At 45.1% G+C, this 22,323-nt stretch overlaps 1 protein-coding gene across 3 annotated transcripts in view; it reads left to right on the plus strand.

Annotated features, from left to right (window-relative positions):
- Positions 1-22,323, plus strand: part of LOC137380898 (DPY30 domain-containing protein 1-like) — a 597,603-nt gene that overhangs the window by 38,060 nt on the left and 537,220 nt on the right. For 2 of the 3 annotated variants that reach the window (XM_068053301.1, XM_068053303.1), the window contains exon 2: positions 20,499-20,648. In XM_068053301.1, coding sequence (XP_067909402.1) covers positions 20,502-20,648 — 147 coding nt within the window. In that variant the 5' untranslated portion in view covers positions 20,499-20,501. Of the gene's footprint in view, positions 1-20,495; positions 20,649-22,323 lie in introns of all 3 variants that reach the window. The other variant, XM_068053302.1, reaches the window with a different exon arrangement.

Genomic DNA, 22,323 nt, shown 5'->3' on the forward strand with positions numbered 1-22,323 from the left:
GAGAGTGTCGAATACAGAGAGAGTGATGGATACAGAGGGAGTGATGGATACAGAGAGAGTGATGGATACAGAGAGAGTGATGGATACAGGGGCTGAGTAATGCATACAGAGAGTGAGTGATGAATACAGTGAGAGACGTTGTTCGTTACAGGGAGAGAGTGATGATTACAGAGGGTGAGTGATGAATACAGGGGTGAGTGTTGAATACAGAGAGTGAGTGTTGAATACAGAGAGTGAGTGATGAATACTGAGAGTGAGTGATGAATACAGAGAGTGAGTGTTGAATACAGAGAGTGAGTGTTGAATACAGGGAGAGAGTGAGTTATCAATATAGAGTGAGAGTGATGAATACAGGGGGTGAGTGATAATACAGGGCGAGAGTGATGAGAGCAGGTGGGGTGAGTGATGAATACAGGGAGACAGCGATGCATACAGCAGGTGAGTGATGATTTTAGGAACAGAGTGATGTTTATAGAGAGTCATGAATACAGGGAGAGTGATGAATACAGGCAGAAAGTGATGAATACAGAGGGTGATTGATGAATACAAGGGCTGGGTAATGAAAACTGAGAATGAGTGATGAATACAGAGAGAGTGATGAATACAGCAAGAGAAGGTGTTCAATATAGGGAGAGAGTGATGTATATAAGGAGAGAGTGATGAATACAGGGAGAGAGTGATGAATACAGGGAGAGAGTGATGAATACAGGGAGAGAGTGATGAATACAGGGAGAGAGTGTTGAATAGAGGGAGAGAGTGTTGAATAGAGGGAGAGAGTGATGAATAGAGGGAGAGAGTGATGAATAGAGGGAGAGAGTGATGAATAGAGGGAGAGAGATGAATACAGGGAGAGAGTGATGAATACAGGGAGAGAGTGATGAATACAGGGAGAGAGTGATGAATACAGGGAGAGAGTGATGAATACAGTGAGAGACTGTTGAATACAGTGAGAGAGTGTTGAATACAGTGAGAGAGTGATGAATACAGTGAGAGAGAGTGATGAATACAATGAGAGAGTGTCGAATATAGGGAGAGAGTGTCGAATACAGGGAGAGAGTGTCGAATACAGGGAGCGAGTGTCGAATACAGGGAGCGAGTGTCGAATACAGGGAGCGAGTGTCGAATACAGGGAGCGAGTGTCGAATACAGGGAGCGAGTGTCGAATACAGGGAGCGAGTGTCGAATACAGGGAGCGAGTGTCGAATACAGGGAGCGAGTGTCGAATACAGGGAGCGAGTGTCGAATACAGGGAGAGAGTGTCGAATACAGGGAGAGAGTGTCGAATACAGGGAGAGAGTGTCGAATACAGGGAGAGAGTGTCGAATACAGGGAGAGAGTGTCGAATACAGGGAGAGTGTGTCGAATATAGGGAGCGAGTGTCGAATACAGGGAGAGAGTGTCGAATACAGGGAGAGATTGTCGAATACAGGGAGAGAGTGTCGAATACAGGGAGAGAGTGTCGAATACAGGCAGACAGTGATGAATACAGGGAGAGAGTGATGAATACAGGCAGACAGTGATGAATACAGGCAGACAGTGATGAATACAGGTAGACAGTGATCAATACAGGCAAAGAGTGATCAATACAAGAGAGAGTGAGTGATCATTAGGGAGAGAGTGATGACGACAGGGAATGAGTAATGAGTACGGTGAGAGTGTGATTGATACAGGGTGCCGGTGTTCAGTACATGGTGAAAGTGATCAATTCAGGTAGAGAATGGTGAATCAGGCGGGACAGTGATAAGCAGAGGGAGTGTGTGATGAATACAGGGACAGAGTTATCAATACAAAGAGTGTGATGAATACAGGGGGTGTGTGCTCAATACAGCAAAAGACTGATCAATAGTGGGAGAGGTGATCAATACAGAGAGAGAGTCATCATTACAGAGAGAGTGATGAAGACAGGGAATGAGTGATGAGTACAGGGCGAGTGATGAATGCATGGACTGAGTGATGTATTTAGATAGAGTCATAAATACAGGGGGTGACTGATGAATACAGGGAGAGAATGATGAATACATGGTGCCAGTGATGAATACAGGGAGAGTAATGAATACAGAGAGTGAGTGATGAATACAGAGAGTGAGTGATGAATACAGAGAGTGAGTGATGAATACAGGGAGTGAGTGATGAATACAGGGAGTGAGTGATGAATACAGGGAGTGAGTGATGAATACAGGGAGTGAGTGATGAATACAGGGAGTGAGTGATGAATACAGGGGGAGAGTGATGAATACAGGGGGAGAGTGATGAATACAGGGGGAGAGTGATGAATACAGGGGGAGAGTGATGAATACAGGGGGAGAGTGATGAATACAGGGGGCGTGTGATGAATACAGGGGGAGAGTGATGAATACAGGGGGAGAGTGATGAATACAGGGGGAGAGTGATGAATACAGGGGGTGAGTGTTGAATACAGTGAGTGAGTGTTGAATACAGAGAGTGAGTGATGAATACAGAGAGTGAGTGATGAATACAGAGAGTGAGTGTTGAATACAGGGAGAGAGTGAGTTATCAATATAGAGTGAGAGTGATGAATACAGGGGGTGAGTGATAATACAGGGCGAGAGTGATGAGAGCAGGTGGGGTGAGTGATGAATACAGGGAGACAGCGATGCATACAGCAGGTGAGTGATGATTTTAGGAACAGAGTGATGTTTATAGAGAGTCATGAATACAGGGAGAGTGATGAATACAGGCAGAAAGTGATGAATACAGAGGGTGATTGATGAATACAAGGGCTGGGTAATGAAAACTGAGAATGAGTGATGAATACAGAGAGAGTGATGAATACAGCAAGAGAAGGTGTTCAATATAGGGAGAGAGTGATGTATATAAGGAGAGAGTGATGAATACAGGGAGAGAGTGATGAATACAGGGAGAGAGTGTTGAATAGAGGGAGAGAGTGTTGAATAGAGGGAGAGAGTGTTGAATAGAGGGAGAGAGTGATGAATAGAGGGAGAGAGTGATGAATAGAGGGAGAGAGTGATGAATAGAGGGAGAGAGTGATGAATAGAGGGAGAGAGATGAATACAGGGAGAGAGTGATGAATACAGGGAGAGAGTGATGAATACAGGGAGAGAGTGATGAATACAGGGAGAGAGTGATGAATACAGTGAGAGACTGTTGAATACAGTGAGAGAGTGTTGAATACAGTGAGAGAGTGATGAATACAGTGAGAGAGAGTGATGAATACAATGAGAGAGTGTCGAATATAGGGAGAGAGTGTCGAATACAGGGAGAGAGTGTCGAATACAGGGAGCGAGTGTCGAATACAGGGAGCGAGTGTCGAATACAGGGAGCGAGTGTCGAATACAGGGAGCGAGTGTCGAATACAGGGAGCGAGTGTCGAATACAGGGAGCGAGTGTCGAATACAGAGAGCGAGTGTCGAATACAGGGAGAGAGTGTCGAATACAGGGAGAGAGTGTCGAATACAGGGAGAGAGTGTCGAATACAGGGAGAGAGTGTCGAATACAGGGAGAGAGTGTCGAATACAGGGAGAGTGTGTCGAATATAGGGAGCGAGTGTCGAATACAGGGAGAGAGTGTCGAATACAGGGAGAGAGTGTCGAATACAGGGAGAGAGTGTCGAATACAGGGAGAGAGTGTCGAATACAGGGAGAGAGTGTCGAATACAGGGAGAGAGTGATGAATACAGGCAGACAGTGATGAATACAGGCAGACAGTGATGAATACAGGCAGACAGTGATGAATACAGGTAGACAGTGATCAATACAGGCAAAGAGTGATCAATACAAGAGAGAGTGAGTGATCATTAGGGAGAGAGTGATGACGACAGGGAATGAGTAATGAGTACGGTGAGAGTGTGATTGATACAGGGTGCCGGTGTTCAGTACATGGTGAAAGTGATCAATTCAGGTAGAGAATGGTGAATCAGGCGGGACAGTGATAAGCAGAGGGAGTGTGTGATGAATACAGGGACAGAGTTATCAATACAAAGAGTGTGATGAATACAGGGGGTGTGTGCTCAATACAGCAAAAGACTGATCAATAGTGGGAGAGGTGATCAATACAGAGAGAGAGTCATCATTACAGAGAGAGTGATGAAGACAGGGAATGAGTGATGAGTACAGGGCGAGTGATGAATGCATGGACTGAGTGATGTTTTTAGATAGAGTCATAAATACAGGGGGTGACTGATGAATACAGGGAGAGAATGATGAATACATGGTGCCAGTGATGAATACAGGGAGAGTAATGAATACAGAGAGTGAGTGATGAATACAGAGAGTGAGTGATGAATACAGGGAGTGAGTGATGAATACAGGGAGTGAGTGATGAATACAGGGAGTGAGTGATGAATACAGGGAGTGAGTGATGAATACAGGGGGAGAGTGATGAATACAGGGGGAGAGTGATGAATACAGGGGGAGAGTGATGAATACAGGGGGAGAGTGATGAATACAGGGGGAGAGTGATGAATACAGGGGGAGAGTGATGAATACAGGGGGAGAGTGATGAATACAGGGGGAGAGTGATGAATACAGGGGGAGAGTGATGAATACAGGGGGAGAGTGATGAATAGAGGGAGAGAGTGTTGAATAGAGGGAGAGAGTGTTGAATAGAGGGAGAGAGTGTTGAATAGAGGGAGAGAGTGATGAATAGAGGGAGAGAGTGATGAATAGAGGGAGAGAGTGATGAATAGAGGGAGAGAGTGATGAAGACAGGGAGAGAGTGATGAAGACAGGGAGAGAGATGAATACAGGGAGAGCGTGATGAATACAGTGAGAGAGTGATGAATACAGGGAGAGAGTGATGAATACAGGGAGAGAGTGATGAATACAGGGAGAGACTGTTGAATACAGTGAGAGACTGTTGAATACAGTGAGAGACTGTTGAATACACTGAGAGAGTGTTGAATACAGTGAGAGAGTGATGAATACAGTGAGAGAGAGTGATGAATACAGGGAGAGAGTGTCGAATACAGGGAGAGAGTGTCGAATACAGGGAGAGAGTGTCGAATACAGGGAGAGAGTGTCGAATACAGGGAGAGAGTGTCGAATACAGGGAGAGAGTGTCGAATACAGGGAGTGAGTGTCAAATACAGGGAGAGAGTGTCGAATACAGGGAGAGTGTGTCGAATATAGGGAGAGAGTGTTGAATACAGGCAGAAAGTGATGAATACAGGTGAAAGAGTTATCAATACAAAGAGAGTGATTAATACAGGGGGTGTGTGTTCAATACAGCAAAAGAGTGATCAATAGTGGGAGAGAGTGATGAATACAGGGAAAGTGATCAATACAGAGAGAGAGTCATCATTACAGAGAGAGTGATGAAGACAGGGAATGAGTGATGAGTACAAGGCGAGTGATGAATGCATGGACTGAGTGATGTTTATAGAGTCAGAAATACAGTGGGTGACTGATGAATACAGGAAGAGAATGATGAATACATGGTGCCAGTGATAAATACAGGGAGAGTAATGAATACAGAGCGTGAGTGATGAATACAGGGAGTGAGTGATGAATACAGAGAGTGAGTGATGAATACAGAGAGTGAGTGATGAATACAGAGAGTGAGTGATGAATACAGACTGAGTGATGAGTACAGAGAGAGAAGATATTCACTACAGGGAGAGAGTGATCCATCCAGGGGGAGAGTGATGAATACAGGGAGAGAGCGATCATTACAGTGAGTGATGAATACAGGGAGAGAGTGATGAATACAGAGAGTGAGTGATCAATACAGAGAGTGAGTGATGAATACAAGGTGTGAGTGATGAATACAAGGTGTGAGTGATCAATACAGGGAGTGAGTAATGAATACAGGGAGTGAGTAATGAATACAGGGAGTGAGTAATGAATACAGGGAGTGAGTAATGAATACAGGGAGTGAGTGATCAATACAGAGAGTGAGTGATGAATACAGAGAGTGAGTGATGAATACAGACTGAGTGATGAGTACAGAGAGAGAAGATATTCACTACAGGGAGAGAGTGATCCATCCAGGGGGAGAGTGATGAATACAGGGAGAGAGCGATCATTACAGTGAGTGATGAATACAGGGAGAGAGTGATGAATACAGAGAGTGAGTGATCAATACAGAGAGTGAGTGATGAATACAAGGTGTGAGTGATGAATACAAGGTGTGAGTGATGAATACAAGGTGTGAGTGATCAATACAGGGAGTGAGTAATGAATACAGGGAGTGAGTAATGAATACAGGGAGTGAGTAATGAATACAGGGAGTGAGTGATCAATACAGAGAGTGAGTGAGGAATACAGGGAGTGAGTGATCAATACAGAGAGTGAGTGATAAATACAGAGAGTGAGTGATGAACACAGACTGAGTGATGAATACAGTGAGAGAAGATATTCACTACAGGGAGAGAGTGATCCATCCAGGGGGAGAGTGATGAATACAGGGAGAGAGCGATCATTACAGTGAGTGATGAATACAGGGAGAGAGTGATGAATACAGGGAGAGAGTGATGAATACAGTGAGTGATGAATACAGGGAGAGAGTGATGAATACAGTGAGTGATGAATACAGGGAGAGAGTGATAAATACAAAGAGAGTGATAAATACAGAGAGAGTGATAAATACAGAGAGAGTGATAAATACAGAGAGAGTGATGTATACAGGGAGAGTGATGTATACAGGGAGAGAGTGATGTATACAGGGAGAGAGTGATGTATACAGGGAGAGAGTGATCAAAACAGGAAGTGAGTGATCAATACAAGAGGGAGTGAGTGATCAATAGGGAGAGAGTGATGTCGACAGGTAATGAGGAATGAGTACAGTGAGAGTGTGATTAATACAGGGTGCCGGTGTAAAGTACAGCGTGAAAGTGATCAATTCAGGTAGAGAGTGGCAAATCAGGCGAGACAGTGATAAGCAGAGGGAGTGAGTGTTCAATGCAGGGAGAGAGTTATTAATACAAAGAGGGTGATTAATACAGGTAGAATGTGCTGAATACAGGGTGTGTGTGTTCAATACAGCAAGAGAGTCATCATTACAGAGAGAGTGCTGAATACAGGGAGAGAGTGATCCATCCAGGGGGTAAGTGATGAATACAGGAAGAGAGTGACAAATACAGGCAGAGAGTGACAAATACAGGCAGAGAGTGACAAATACATGCAGAGAGTGACAAATACATGCAGAGAGTGACAAATACAGGAAGAGCGTGATGGATACAGAGAGAGTGATGGTTACAGAGAGAGTGATGGATACAGAGAGAGTGATGGATACAGAGACTGAGTAATGCATACAGGGAGAGAGTGATGATTACAGAGGGTGAGTGTTGAATACAGGGGGTGAGTGTTGAATACAGGGGGTGAGTGTTCAATACAGGGGGTGAGTGCTGAAGACAGAGAGTGAGTGTTGAATACAGGGAGAGAGTGAGTTATCAATATAGAGTGAGAGTGATGAATACAGGGGGTGAGTGATAATACAGGGCGAGAGTGATGAGAGCAGGTGGGGTGAGTGATGAATACAGGGAGACAGCGATGCATACAGCAGGTGAGTGATGATTTTAGGAACAGAGTGATGTTTATAGAGAGTCATGAATACAGGGAGAGTGATGAATACAGGCAGAAAGTGATGAATACAGAGGGTGATTGATGAATACAAGGGCTGGGTAATGCATACTGAGAATGAGTGATGAATACAGAGAGAGTGATGAATACAGCAAGAGAAGGTGTTCAATATAGGGAGAGAGTGATGTATATAAGGAGAGAGTGATGAATACAGGGAGAGAGTGATGAATACAGGGAGAGAGTGATGAATAGAGGGAGAGAGTGTTGAATACAGGGAGAGAGTGTTGAATAGAGGGAGAGAGTGTTGAATAGACGGAGAGAGTGATGAATAGAGGGAGAGAGTGTTGAATAGAGGGAGAGAGTGATGTATATAAGGAGAGAGTGATCAGTACAGGGAGAGAGTGATGAATACAGGGAGAGAGTGATGAATACAGGGAGAGAGTGATGAATACAGGGAGAGAGTGATGAATAGAGGGAGAGAGTGTTGAATACAGGGAGAGAGTGTTGAATAGAGGGAGAGAGTGTTGAATAGAGGGAGAGAGTGTTGAATAGAGGGAGAGAGTGTTGAATAGAGGGAGAGAGTGATGAATAGAGGGAGAGAATGATGAATAGAGGGAGAGAGTGATGAATAGAGGGAGAGAGTGATGAATAGAGGGAGAGAGTGATGAATACAGGGAGAGAGTGATGAATACAGTGAGAGAGTGATGAATACAGTGAGAGAGTGATGAATACAGGGAGAGAGTGATGAATACAGTGAGAGACTGTTGAATACAGTGAGAGAGTGTTGAATACAGTGAGAGAGTGTTGAATACAGTGAGAGAGTGATGAATACAGTGAGAGAGAGTGATGAATACAATGAGAGAGTGATGAATACAGGGAGAGAGTGTCCAAAACAGGGAGAGAGTGTCCAAAACAGGGAGAGAGTGTCGAACACAGGGAGAGAGTGTCGAATACAGGGAGAGAGTGTCGAATACAGGGAGAGAGTGTCGAATACAGGGAGAGAGTGTCGAATACAGGGAGAGAGTGTCGAATACAGGGAGAGAGTGTCGAATACAGGGAGAGAGTGTCGAATACAGGGAGAGAGTGTCGAATACAGGAGAGAGTGTCGAATACAGGGAGAGAGTGTCGAATACAGGGAGAGAGTTTCGAATACAGGGAGAGAGTTTCGAATACAGGGAGAGTGTGTCGAATACAGGGAGAGAGTGATGAATAGAGGGAGAGAGATGAATACAGGGAGAGAGTGATGAATACAGTGAGAGAGTGATGAATACAGGGAGAGAGTGATGAATACAGTGAGAGAGTGATGAATACAGGGAGAGAGTGATGAATACAGTGAGAGACTGTTGAATACAGTGAGAGAGTGTTGAATACAGTGAGAGAGTGTTGAATACAGGGAGAGAGTGTCGAATATAGGGAGAGAGTGTCGAATATCGGGAGAGAGTGTCCAAAACAGGGAGAGAGTGTCCAAAACAGGGAGAGAGTGTCCAAAACAGGGAGAGAGTGTCCAAAACAGGGAGAGAGTGTCGAATACAGGGAGAGAGTGTCGAATACAGGGAGAGAGTGTCGAATACAGGGAGAGAGTGTCGAATACAGGGGGAGAGTTTCGAATACAGGGAGAGAGTTTCGAATACAGGGAGAGAGTTTCGAATACAGGGAGAGAGTTTCGAATACAGGGAGAGAGTGTCGAATACAGGGAGAGAGTGTCGAATACAGGGAGAGAGTGTCGAATACAGGGAGAGAGTGTCGAATACAGGGAGAGAGTGTCGAATACAGGGAGAGAGTGTCGAATACAGGGAGAGAGTGTCGAATACAGGGAGAGAGTGTCGAATATAGGGAGAGTGTGATGAATACAGGGAGAGTGTGATGAATACAGGCAGAGAGTGATGAATACAGGCAGAGAGTGATGAATACAGGCAGAGAGTGATGAATACAGGCAGAGAGTGATCAATGCAGGAAAGAGTGATCAATACAAGAGAGAGTGAGTGATCATTAGGGAGAGAGTGATGACGGCAGGGAATGAGTAATGAGTACGGCGAGAGTGTGATTAATACAGGGTGCCGGTGTTAAGTACAGGGTGAAAGTGATCAATTCAGGTAGAGAATGGTGAATCAGGCGAGACAGTGATAAGCAGAGGGAGTGAGTGATGAATACAGGGACAGAGTTATCAATACAAAGAGAGTGATTAATACAGGTAGAGTGTGATGAATACAGGGGGTGTGTGTTCAATACAGCAAAAGAGTGATCAATAGTGGGAGAGAGTGATGAATACAGGGAGAAGTGATCAATTTAGAGAGAGAGTCATCATTACAGAGAGAGTGACGAAGACAGGGAATGAGTGATGAGTACAGGGCGAGTGATGAATGCATGGACTGAGTCATGTTTATAGATAGAGTCATAAATACAGGGGGTGACTGATGAATACAGGGAGAGAATGATGAATACATGATTGCAGTGAGAAATACAGGGGGTGAGTGATGAATACAGGGAGAGTAATGAATACAGGGAGAGTAATGAATACAGGGAGAGTAATGAATACAGGGAGAGTAATGAATACAGAGAGTGAGTGATCAATACAGGGAGTGAGTGATCAATACAGGGAGTGAGTGATCAATACAGGGAGTGAGTGATCAATACAGGGAGTGAGTGTCGAATACAGGGAGAGAGTGTCGAATACAGGGAGAGAGTGTCGAATACAGGGAGAGAGTGTCGAATACAGGGAGAGAGTGTCGAATACAGGGAGAGAGTGTCGAATACAGGGAGAGAGTGTCGAATACAGGGAGAGAGTGTCGAATACAGGGAGAGAGTGTCGAATACAGGGAGAGAGTGTCGAATACAGGGAGAGAGTGTCGAATACAGGGAGAGAGTGTCGAATACAGGGAGAGTGTGTCGAATACAGGGAGAGTGTGTCGAATACAGGGAGAGAGTGTTGAATACGGGGGGTGAGTGATGAATACAGAGAGTGAGTGATGAATACAGAGAGAGAGTGAGTTATCAATATCGAGTGAGAATGATGAATACAGGGGGTGAGTGATAATACAGGGCGAGAGTGATGCGAGCAGGTGGGGTGAGTGATGAATACAGGGAGACAGCGATGCATACAGCAGGTGAGTGATGATTTTAGGAACAGAGTGATGTTTATAGAGAGTCATGAATACAGGGAAGTGATGAATACAGGCAGAAAGTGATGAATACAGAGGGTGATTGATGAATACAAGGGCTGGGTAATGCATACTGAGAATGAGTGAATACAGAGAGAGTGATGAATACAGCAAGAGAAGGTGTTCAATATAAGGAGAGAGTGATCAGTACAGAGAGTGCGTGATGAATACAGAGAGTGAGTGATGAATACAGGGAGTGAGTGATGAATACAGGGAGTGAGTGATGAATACAGGGAGTGAGTGATGAATACAGGGAGTGAGTGATGAATACAGGGAGAGAGTGATGAATACAGTGAGAGAGTGATGAATACAGGGAGAGAGTGATGAATACAGGGAGAGAGTGATGAATACAGGGAGAGAGTGATGAATACAGTGAGAGTGCTCCATCCAGGGAGAGAGTGATGAATACAGGGGGTGAGTGATGAATACAGGGGGTGAGTGATTAATACAGGGGGTGAGTGATTAATACAGGGGGTGAGTGATGAATACAGGGAGTGAGTGATGAATACAGGGAGTGAGTGATGAATACAGGGAGAGTGTGCTGAATACAGGGAGAGTGTGATGAATACAGGGGAGAGTGTGATGAATACAGGGGAGAGTGTGATGAATACAGGGGAGAGTGTGATGAATACAGGGAGAGAGTGATGAATACAGGGAGAGAGTGATGAATACAGGGAGAGAGTGATGAATACAGTGAGAGTGATCCATCCAGGGAGAGAGTGATGAATACAGGGGGTGAGTGATGAATACAGGGGGTGAGTGATGAATACAGGGGGTGAGTGATGAATACAGGGGGTGAGTGATGAATACAGGGAGTGAGTGATGAATACAGGGAGTGAGTGATGAATACAGGGAGAGAGTGATGAATACAGGGAGAGAGTGATGAATACAGGGAGAGAGTGATGAATACAGTGAGAGTGATCCATCCAGGGAGAGAGTGATGAATACAGGGGGTGAGTGATGAATACAGGGGGTGAGTGATGAATACAGGGGGTGAGTGATGAATACAGGGGGTGAGTGATGAATACAGGGGGTGAGTGATGAATACAGGGAGTGAGTGATGAATACAGGGAGTGAGTGATGAATACAGGGAGTGAGTGATGAATACAGGGAGAGTGTGCTGAATACAGGGAGAGTGTGATGAATACAGGGGAGAGTGTGATAAATACAGGGGAGAGTGTGATGAATACAGGGGACAGTGTGATGAATACAGGGGAGTGTGTGATGAATACAGGGGAGTGTGTGATGAATACAGGGGAGAGTGTGATGAATACAGGGGAGAATGTGATGAATACAGGGGAGAGTGTGATGAATACAGGGAGAGGGTGATGAATACAGGGAGAGAGTGATGAATACAGGGAGAGTGTGATGAATACAGGGAGAGTGTGATGAATACAGGGAGAGTGTGATGAATACAGGGAGAGAGTGATGAATACAGGGAGAGAGTGATGAATACAGGGAAAGTGTGATGAGTACAGGGAGAGAGTGATGAATACAGGGAGTGAGTGATGAATACAGGGAGTGAGTGATGAATACAGGGGGAGAGTGATGAATAGAAGGAGAGAGTGATGAATAGAGGGAGAGAGATGAATACAGGGAGAGAGTGATGAATACAGTGAGAGAGTGATGAATACAGGGAGAGAGTGATGAATACAGGGAGAGAGTGATGAATACAGTGAGAGTGCTCCATCCAGGGAGAGAGTGATCCTTCCAGGGGGTGAGTGATGAATACAGGGGGTGAGTGATGAATACAGGGGGTGAGTGATTAATACAGGGGGTGAGTGATTAATACAGGGGGTGAGTGATTAATACAGGGGGTGAGTGATGAATACAGGGAGTGAGTGATGAATACAGGGAGTGAGTGATGAATACAGGGAGAGTGTGCTGAATACAGGGAGAGTGTGATGAATACAGGGGAGAGTGTGATGAATACAGGGGAGAGTGTGATAAATACAGGGGAGAGTGTGATGAAAACAGGGAGAGAGTGATGAATACAGTGAGAGAGTGATGAATACAGGGAGAGAGTGATGAATACAGGGAGAGAGTGATGAATACAGTGAGAGTGATCCATCCAGGGAGAGAGTGATCCTTCCAGGGAGAGAGTGATGAATACAGGGGGTGAGTGATGAATACAGGGGGTGAGTGATGAATACAGGGGGTGAGTGATGAATACAGGGGGTGAGTGATGAATACAGGGAGTGAGTGATGAATACAGGGAGTGAGTGATGAATACAGGGAGTGAGTGATGAATACAGGGAGTGAGTGATGAATACAGGGAGAGTGTGCTGAATACAGGGAGAGTGTGATGAATACAGGGAGAGTGTGATGAATACAGGGGAGAGTGTGATAAATACAGGGGAGAGTGTGATGAATACAGGGGAGTGTGTGATGAATACAGGGGAGTGTGTGATGAATACAGGGGAGAATGTGATGAATACAGGGGAGAGTGTGATGAATACAGGGAGAGGGTGATGAATACAGGGAGAGAGTGATGAATACAGGGAGAGTGTGATGAATACAGGGAGAGTGTGATGAATACAGGGAGAGTGTGATGAATACAGGGAGAGTGTGATGAATACAGGGAGAGTGTGATGAATACAGGGAGAGAGTGATGAATACAGGAAGAGAGTGATGAATACAGGGAAAGTGTGATGAGTACAGGGAGAGAGTGATGAATACAGGGAGTGAGTGATGAATACAGGGAGTGAGTGATGAATACAGGGGGAGAGTGATGAATAGAAGGAGAGAGTGATGAATAGAGGGAGAGAGATGAATACAGGGAGAGAGTGATGAATACAGTGAGAGAGTGATGAATACAGGGAGAGAGTGATGAATACAGGGAGAGAGTGATGAATACAGTGAGAGTGCTCCATCCAGGGAGAGAGTGATCCTTCCAGGGGGTGAGTGATGAATACAGGGGGTGAGTGATGAATACAGGGGGTGAGTGATTAATACAGGGGGTGAGTGATTAATACAGGGGGTGAGTGATTAATACAGGGGGTGAGTGATGAATACAGGGAGTGAGTGATGAATACAGGGAGTGAGTGATGAATACAGGGAGAGTGTGCTGAATACAGGGAGAGTGTGATGAATACAGGGGAGAGTGTGATGAATACAGGGGAGAGTGTGATAAATACAGGGGAGAGTGTGATGAAAACAGGGAGAGAGTGATGAATACAGTGAGAGAGTGATGAATACAGGGAGAGAGTGATGAATACAGGGAGAGAGTGATGAATACAGTGAGAGTGATCCATCCAGGGAGAGAGTGATCCTTCCAGGGAGAGAGTGATGAATACAGGGGGTGAGTGATGAATACAGGGGGTGAGTGATGAATACAGGGGGTGAGTGATGAATACAGGGGGTGAGTGATGAATACAGGGAGTGAGTGATGAATACAGGGAGTGAGTGATGAATACAGGGAGTGAGTGATGAATACAGGGAGTGAGTGATGAATACAGGGAGAGTGTGCTGAATACAGGGAGAGTGTGATGAATACAGGGAGAGTGTGATGAATACAGGGGAGAGTGTGATAAATACAGGGGAGAGTGTGATGAATACAGGGGAGTGTGTGATGAATACAGGGGAGTGTGTGATGAATACAGGGGAGAGTGTGATGAATACAGGGGAGAATGTGATGAATACAGGGGAGAGTGTGATGAATACAGGGAGAGGGTGATGAATACAGGGAGAGAGTGATGAATACAGGGAGAGTGTGATGAATACAGGGAGAGTGTGATGAATACAGGGAGAGTGTGATGAATACAGGGAGAGAGTGATGAATACAGAGAGAGAGTGATGAATACAGGGAAAGTGTGATGAGTACAGGGAGAGAGTGATGAATACAGGGAGAGAGTGATGAATACAGGGAGAGAGTGATGAGTACAGGGAGAGAGTGATGAGTACAGGGAGAGAGTGATGAATACAGGGAGAGAGTGATGAATACAGGGAGAGAGTGATGAATACAGGGAGAGAGTGATGAATGCAGGGAGAGAGTGATAAATACAGAGAGAGTGATAAATACAGAGAGAGTGATGTATACAGGGAGAGAGTGATCAAAACAGGAAGTGAGTGATCAATACAAGAGGGAGTGAGTGATCAATAGGGAGAGAGTGATGACGACAGGTAATGAGTACAGTGAGAGTGTGATTAATACAGGGTGCCGGTGTAAAGTACAGCGTGAAAGTGATCAATTCAGGTAGAGAGTGGCAAATCAGGCGTGACAGTGATAAGCAGAGGGAGTGAGTGTTGAATGCAGGGAGAGAGTTATTAATACAAAGAGGGTGATTAATACAGGTAGAATGTGCTGAATACAGGGTGTGTGTGTTCAATACAGCAAGAGAGTGATCATTACAGAGAGAGTGCTGAATACAGGGAGAGAGTGATCCATCCAGGGGGTAAGTGATGATTACAGGAAGAGAGTGACGAATACAGGCAGAGAGTGACAAATACAGGCAGAGAGTGACAAATACAGGCAGAGAGTGACAAATACAGGCAGAGAGTGACAGATACAGGCAGAGAGTGACAAATACAGGCAGAGAGTGACGAATACAGGCAGAGAGTGACGAATACAGGCAGAGAGTGACGAATACAGAGAGAGTGATAGATACAGAGAGAGTGATAGATACAGAGAGAGTGATGGATGCAGAGAGAGTGATGGATACAGAGAGAGTGATGGATACAGGGGCTGAGTAATGCATACAGAGAGTGAGTGATGAATACAGTGAGAGACGTTGTTCGTTACAGGGAGAGAGTGATGATTACAGAGGGTGAGTGATGAATACAGGGGGTGAGTGTTGAATACGGGGGGTGAGTGATGAATACAGAGAGTGAGTGATGAATACAGAGAGAGAGTGAGTTATCAATATCGAGTGAGAATGATGAATACAGGGGGTGAGTGATAATACAGGGCGAGAGTGATGCGAGCAGGTGGGGTGAGTGATGAATACAGGGAGACAGCGATGCATACAGCAGGTGAGTGATGATTTTAGGAACAGAGTGATGTTTATAGAGAGTCATGAATACAGGGAGAGTGATGAATACAGGCAGAAAGTGATGAATACAGAGGGTGATTGATGAATACAAGGGCTGGGTAATGCATACTGAGAATGAGTGAATACAGAGAGAGTGATGAATACAGCAAGAGAAGGTGTTCAATATAAGGAGAGAGTGATCAGTACAGAGAGTGCGTGATGAATACAGAGAGTGAGTGATGAATACAGGGAGTGAGTGATGAATACAGGGAGTGAGTGATGAATACAGGGAGTGAGTGATGAATACAGGGAGAGAGTGATGAATACAGTGAGAGAGTGATGAATACAGGGAGAGAGTGATGAATACAGGGAGAGAGTGATGAATACAGTGAGAGTGCTCCATCCAGGGAGAGAGTGATGAATACAGGGGGTGAGTGATGAATACAGGGGGTGAGTGATTAATACAGGGGGTGAGTGATTAATACAGGGGGTGAGTGATGAATACAGGGAGTGAGTGATGAATACAGGGAGTGAGTGATGAATACAGGGAGAGTGTGCTGAATACAGGGAGAGTGTGATGAATACAGGGGAGAGTGTGATAAATACAGGGGAGAGTGTGATGAATACAGGGGAGAGTGTGATGAATACAGGGAGAGAGTGATGAATACAGGGAGAGAGTGATGAATACAGGGAGAGAGTGATGAATACAGGGAGAGAGTGATGAATACAGTGAGAGTGATCCATCCAGGGAGAGAGTGATCCTTCCAGGGAGAGAGTGATGAATACAGGGGGTGAGTGATGAATACAGGGGGTGAGTGATGAATACAGGGGGTGAGTGATGAATACAGGGGGTGAGTGATGAATACAGGGGGTGAGTGATGAATACAGGGAGTGAGTGATGAATACAGGGAGTGAGTGATGAATACAGGGAGTGAGTGATGAATACAGGGAGTGAGTGATGAATACAGGGAGAGTGTGCTGAATACAGGGAGAGTGTGATGAATACAGGGAGAGTGTGATGAATACAGGGGAGAGTGTGATAAATACAGGGGAGAGTGTGATGAATACAGGGGACAGTGTGATGAATACAGGGGAGTGTGTGATGAATACAGGGGAGTGTGTGATGAATACAGGGGAGAGTGTGATGAATACAGGGGAGAATGTGATGAATACAGGGGAGAGTGTGATGAATACAGGGAGAGGGTGATGAATACAGGGAGAGAGTGATGAATACAGGGAGAGTGTGATGAATACAGGGAGAGTGTGATGAATACAGGGAGAGTGTGATGAATACAGGGAGAGTGTGATGAATACAGGGAGAGAGTGATGAATACAGGGAGAGAGTGATGAATACAGGGAAAGTGTGATGAGTACAGGGAGAGAGTGATGAGTACAGGGAGAGAGTGATGAATACAGGGAGAGAGTGATGAATACAGGGAGAGAGTGATGAATACAGGGAGAGAGTGATGAATGCAGGGAGAGAGTGATGAATACAGGGAGAGAGTGATGAATACAGGGAGAGAGTGATGAATACAGGGAGAGAGTGATGATTACAGAGGGTGAGTGATGAATACAGGGGGTGAGTGTTGAATACGGGGGGTGAGTGCTGAATACAGAGAGTGAGTGATGAATACAGAGAGAGAGTGAGTTATCAATATAGAGTGAGAATGATGAATACAGGGGGTGAGTGATAATACAGGGCGAGAGTGATGCGAGCAGGTGGGGTGAGTGATGAATACAGGGAGACAGCGATGCATACAGCAGGTGAGTGATGATTTTAGGAACAGAGTGATGTTTATAGAGAGTCATGAATACAGGGAGAGTGACGAATACAGGCAGAAAGTGATGAATACAGAGGGTGATTGATGAATACAAGGGCTGGGTAATGCATACTGAGAATGAGTGAATACAGAGAGAGTGATGAATACAGCAAGAGAAGGTGTTCAATATAAGGAGAGAGTGATCAGTACAGAGAGTGCGTGATGAATACAGAGAGTGAGTGATGAATACAGGGAGTGAGTGATGAATACAGGGAGTGAGTGATGAATACAGGGAGTGAGTGATGAATACAGGGGGAGAGTGATGAATAGAAGGAGAGAGTGATGAATAGAGGGAGAGAGTGATGAATACAGGGAGAGAGTGATGAATACAGTGAGAGAGTGATGAATACAGGGAGAGAGTGATGAATACAGTGAGAGTGATCCATCCAGGGAGAGAGTGATCCTTCCAGGGAGAGAGTGATGAATACAGGGGGTGAGTGATGAATACAGGGGGTGAGTGATGAATACAGGGGGTGAGTGATGAATACAGGGGGAGAGTGATGAATAGAAGGAGAGAGTGATGAATAGAGGGAGAGAGTGATGAATACAGGGAGAGAGTGATGAATACAGTGAGAGAGTGATGAATACAGGGAGAGAGTGATGAATACAGTGAGAGTGATCCATCCAGGGAGAGAGTGATCCTTCCAGGGAGAGAGTGATGAATACAGGGGGTGAGTGATGAATACAGGGGGTGAGTGATGAATACAGGGGGTGAGTGATGAATACAGGGAGTGAGTGATGAATACAGGGAGTGAGTGATGAATACAGGGAGTGAGTGATGAATACAGGGAGAGTGTGCTGAATACAGGGAGAGTGTGATGAATACAGGGGAGAGTGTGATAAATACAGGGGAGAGTGTGATAAATACAGGGGAGAGTGTGATGAATACAGGGGAGAGTGTGATGAATACAGGGGAGTGTGTGATGAATACAGGGGAGTGTGTGATGAATACAGGGGAGTGTGTGATGAATACAGGGGAGAGTGTGATGAATACAGGGGAGAGTGTGATGAATACAGGGGAGAGTGTGATGAATACAGGGAGAGTGTGATGAATACAGGGAGAGTGTGATGAATACAGGGAGAGTGTGATGAATACAGGGAGAGTGTGATGAATACAGGGAGAGTGTGATGAATACAGGGAGAGAGTGATGAATACAGGGAGAGAGTGATGAATACAGGGAAAGTGTGATGAATACAGGGAGAGAGTGATGAATACAGGGAGAGAGTGATGAATACAGGGAGAGAGTGATGAGTACAGGGAGAGAGTGATGAGTACAGGGAGAGAGTGATGAGTACAGGGAGAGAGTGATGAGTACAGGGAGAGAGTGATGAATACAGGGAGAGAGTGATGAATGCAGGGAGAGAGTGATGAATACAGGGAGAGAGTGATGAATACAGGGAGAGAGTGATGAATACAGGGAGAGAGTGATGAATACAGGGAGAGAGTGTGATGAATACAGGGAGAGAGTGTGATGAATACAGGGAGAGAGTGTGATGAATGCAGGAGAGAGTGTGATGAAAACAGGAGAGAGTGTGATGAAAACAGGAGAGAGTGTGATGAAAACAGGAGAGTGTGAGATGAATACAGGGAGAGTGTGATGAATACAGGGAGAGAGTGATGAATACAGGGAGAGGGTGATGAATACAGGGAGAGAGTGATGAATACAGGGAGAGTGTGATGAATACAGGGAGAGTGTGATGAATACAGGGAGAGTGTGATGAATACAGGGAGAGTGTGATGAATACAGGGAGAGAGTGATGAATACAGGGAGAGAGTGATGAATACAGGGAGAGAGTGATGAATACAGGGAAAGTGTGATGAATACAGGGAGAGAGTGATGAATACAGGGAGAGAGTGATGAATACAGGGAGAGAGTGATGAGTACAGGGAGAGAGTGATGAGTACAGGGAGAGAGTGATGAGTACAGGGAGAGAGTGATGAGTACAGGGAGAGAGTGATGAATACAGGGAGAGAGTGATGAATACAGGGAGAGAGTGATGAATGCAGGGAGAGAGTGATGAATACAGGGAGAGAGTGATGAATACAGGGAGAGAGTGATGAATACAGGGAGAGAGTGATGAATACAGGGAGAGAGTGATGAATACAGGGAGAGAGTGTGATGAATACAGGGAGAGAGTGTGATGAATACAGGGAGAGAGTGTGATGAATACAGGGAGAGAGTGTGATGAATGCAGGAGAGAGTGTGATGAAAACAGGAGAGAGTGTGATGAAAACAGGAGAGAGTGTGATGAAAACAGGAGAGTGTGAGATGAATACAGGGAGAGTGTGATGAATACAGGGAGAGAGTGATGAATACAGGGAGAGGGTGATGAATACAGGGAGAGAGTGATGAATACAGGGAGAGTGTGATGAATACAGGGAGAGTGTGATGAATACAGGGAGAGTGTGATGAATACAGGGAGAGTGTGATGAATACAGGGAGAGAGTGATGAATACAGGGAAAGTGTGATGAGTACAGGGAGAGAGTGATGAATACAGGGAGAGAGTGATGAGTAGAGGGAGAGAGTGATGAATACAGGAGAGAGTGTGATGAATACAGGAGAGAGTGTGATGAATACAGGAGAGAGTGTGATGAATACAGGGGAGAATGTGATGAATACAGGGAGAGAGTGATGAATACAGGGAGAGAGTGATGAATACAGGGGAGAGTGTGATGAATACAGGGAGAGAGTGATGAATACAGGGAGAGAGTGATGAATACAGGGGAGAGTGTGATGAATACAGGGGAGAGTGTAATGAATGCAGGAGAGAGTGTGATGAATACAGGGAGAGAGTGATCAATACTGAGACAGATTGATCAATACAACTGTTGACTGAATCACATTTGGATTCAAGTGATCAACACGTGGTTGGTGAGGAATATGAATGGTCAGTGTGCTTGGTGTGAGTTTGTACATGCCTATATTTGTTTGATAATCTTGGTGCTTGATATGATTTAGATTTCTCTGACTGTGAGCATAAAATCCTGTGGAAATCAAGAATAAATTTTTTGCTGTCTCTGATATCTTCATATGACTGTCGCTCAGCAGGAGATGGATTCAAACTATCTGAGGGTTGTTTTGGGCGAGTGTCTCACAGAAGGTCTTGCGGAGGTGGCAGAGCATCGGCCAGCTGACCCTATTGAATACCTGGCATATTGGCTGTACAAATACAGAGATAACATTGAGTTAGCGCATCAGGTGAGTTTGCAGCTTTTCATCATGTGCTAGCACACTGAGCTGAATTGTTCCTTCTCTCAACTCGCCTTGCTCCCTAGTCCTCAGTACAGCAAATAAAGCAGATGAGCTGAGGGCACAGATAGACACGTGGCAGTATGATATCATAGCTATTACAGAAACATGGCTTAAGGAGGGACAGGAAAGGCAGCTCAATGTTCCTGGTTACAGCGTTTTCAGACGCGATAAGAAAGGAGCGGAGTGGCAATTTTTGGTCAGAGGATCAATCACAGCTGTGAGCAGGAATGATATGTTGGAAAGTTCATCAAATGAAGCCATAAGATTCGAACTAAGGTACAAAAAAATGGGCAATCACACTGCTGGGAGTGCACTAGAGACCCCCAAACAGTCAGTAGGAGATAGAAGAGCAGATATGTAGGCAAATCTCTGAAAAGTGAAAAAACAATAGGGCAGTAATAGTTGGGGATTTTAACTACCCTAATATTAACTGTGATAGTTTTAGTGTGAAAGGAATTGAGGGAGCAGAATTCTTGAGGTGCATTCAGGAGAACTTTTTTGCCCAGTGTGTAGCAAGTTTTATGCTGAGTGTTAGGAAATGAAGATGGGCAAGTGGAAGGAGTGGCAGCGGGAGAGTATTTTGGTGGTAGTGATCATAATTCAGTCAGTTTTAACATAATTGTGGAAAAGGACAGCGATAGAACAGGAGTTGGAGTTCCGTTTTGGGGCAAGGCCAATTTTACCAAGCTGAGGAGTGATTTAATGAAAGTGAACTGGAAACAGCTACTTGAAGGTAAATCAGTGTCAGAACAGTGGGAGGCATTCAAAGGAGAGATTCATGGGGTCCAGAGTAAACATGTTCCCACAAAAAAAAAGGGAGGGATGGACAAATCTAGATCCCCATTGATGTCAAGGAGCCTACAGGGTAAGATAAGACAGAAAAGGAAAGCTTATGTCCGACACCGAGAACGCAATACTACAGAAAACCGAGAGGAGTATAGAAAGTGGATGGGTGAAGTCAGAAAGGAGATTAGGAAAGCAAAGAGAGGGCATGAAAGAATATTGGCAAGTAAAATCAAGATGAATCCAAAGATGTTTTACCAATACATTAAGAGTAAGAGGATGACTAAGGAAAGAGTAGGGCCCAAAAAAGACCAAAAAGGTAATCTATTCATAGGGGTGGAAAATGTTGGTATTGTTCTCAATGAATACTTGGTGTATGTCTTCACAAAAGAGCGGGACGATGCATATATATTTTTTATTCATTCATGAAATGTGGGCATCACTGGCGAGGCCATGCATTTATTGCCCAAACCTAATTGCGCTTGAGAAGGTGGTGCTGAGCTACCTTCTTGAACAGCTGCAGTCCATGGGAGGTAGGTACACCCACAGTGCTGTTAGGAAGGGAGTTCCAGGATTTTGAACCAGCGACAGTGAAGGAATGGCAATATAGTTTCAAGTCAGGATGGTGTGTGACTTGGAGGGGAACTTGTAGGTGGTGGTGTTCCCATGCAACTGCTGCCCGTGACCTTCTAGTTGGTAGAGGTCGCGGGTTTGGAAGATGATGACTAAGGAGTCTCGGTGCATTGTTGCAATGCATCTTGTAGATGGTACATATTGCTGCCACTGTACGTTGGTGGTGGATGGAGTGAATGTTCGTAGATGGGGTGCCAGTCAAGCG

The sequence above is a fragment of the Heterodontus francisci genome, chromosome 20, assembly GCF_036365525.1.
Source record: "Heterodontus francisci isolate sHetFra1 chromosome 20, sHetFra1.hap1, whole genome shotgun sequence".
NCBI lineage: Eukaryota > Metazoa > Chordata > Chondrichthyes > Heterodontiformes > Heterodontidae > Heterodontus > Heterodontus francisci.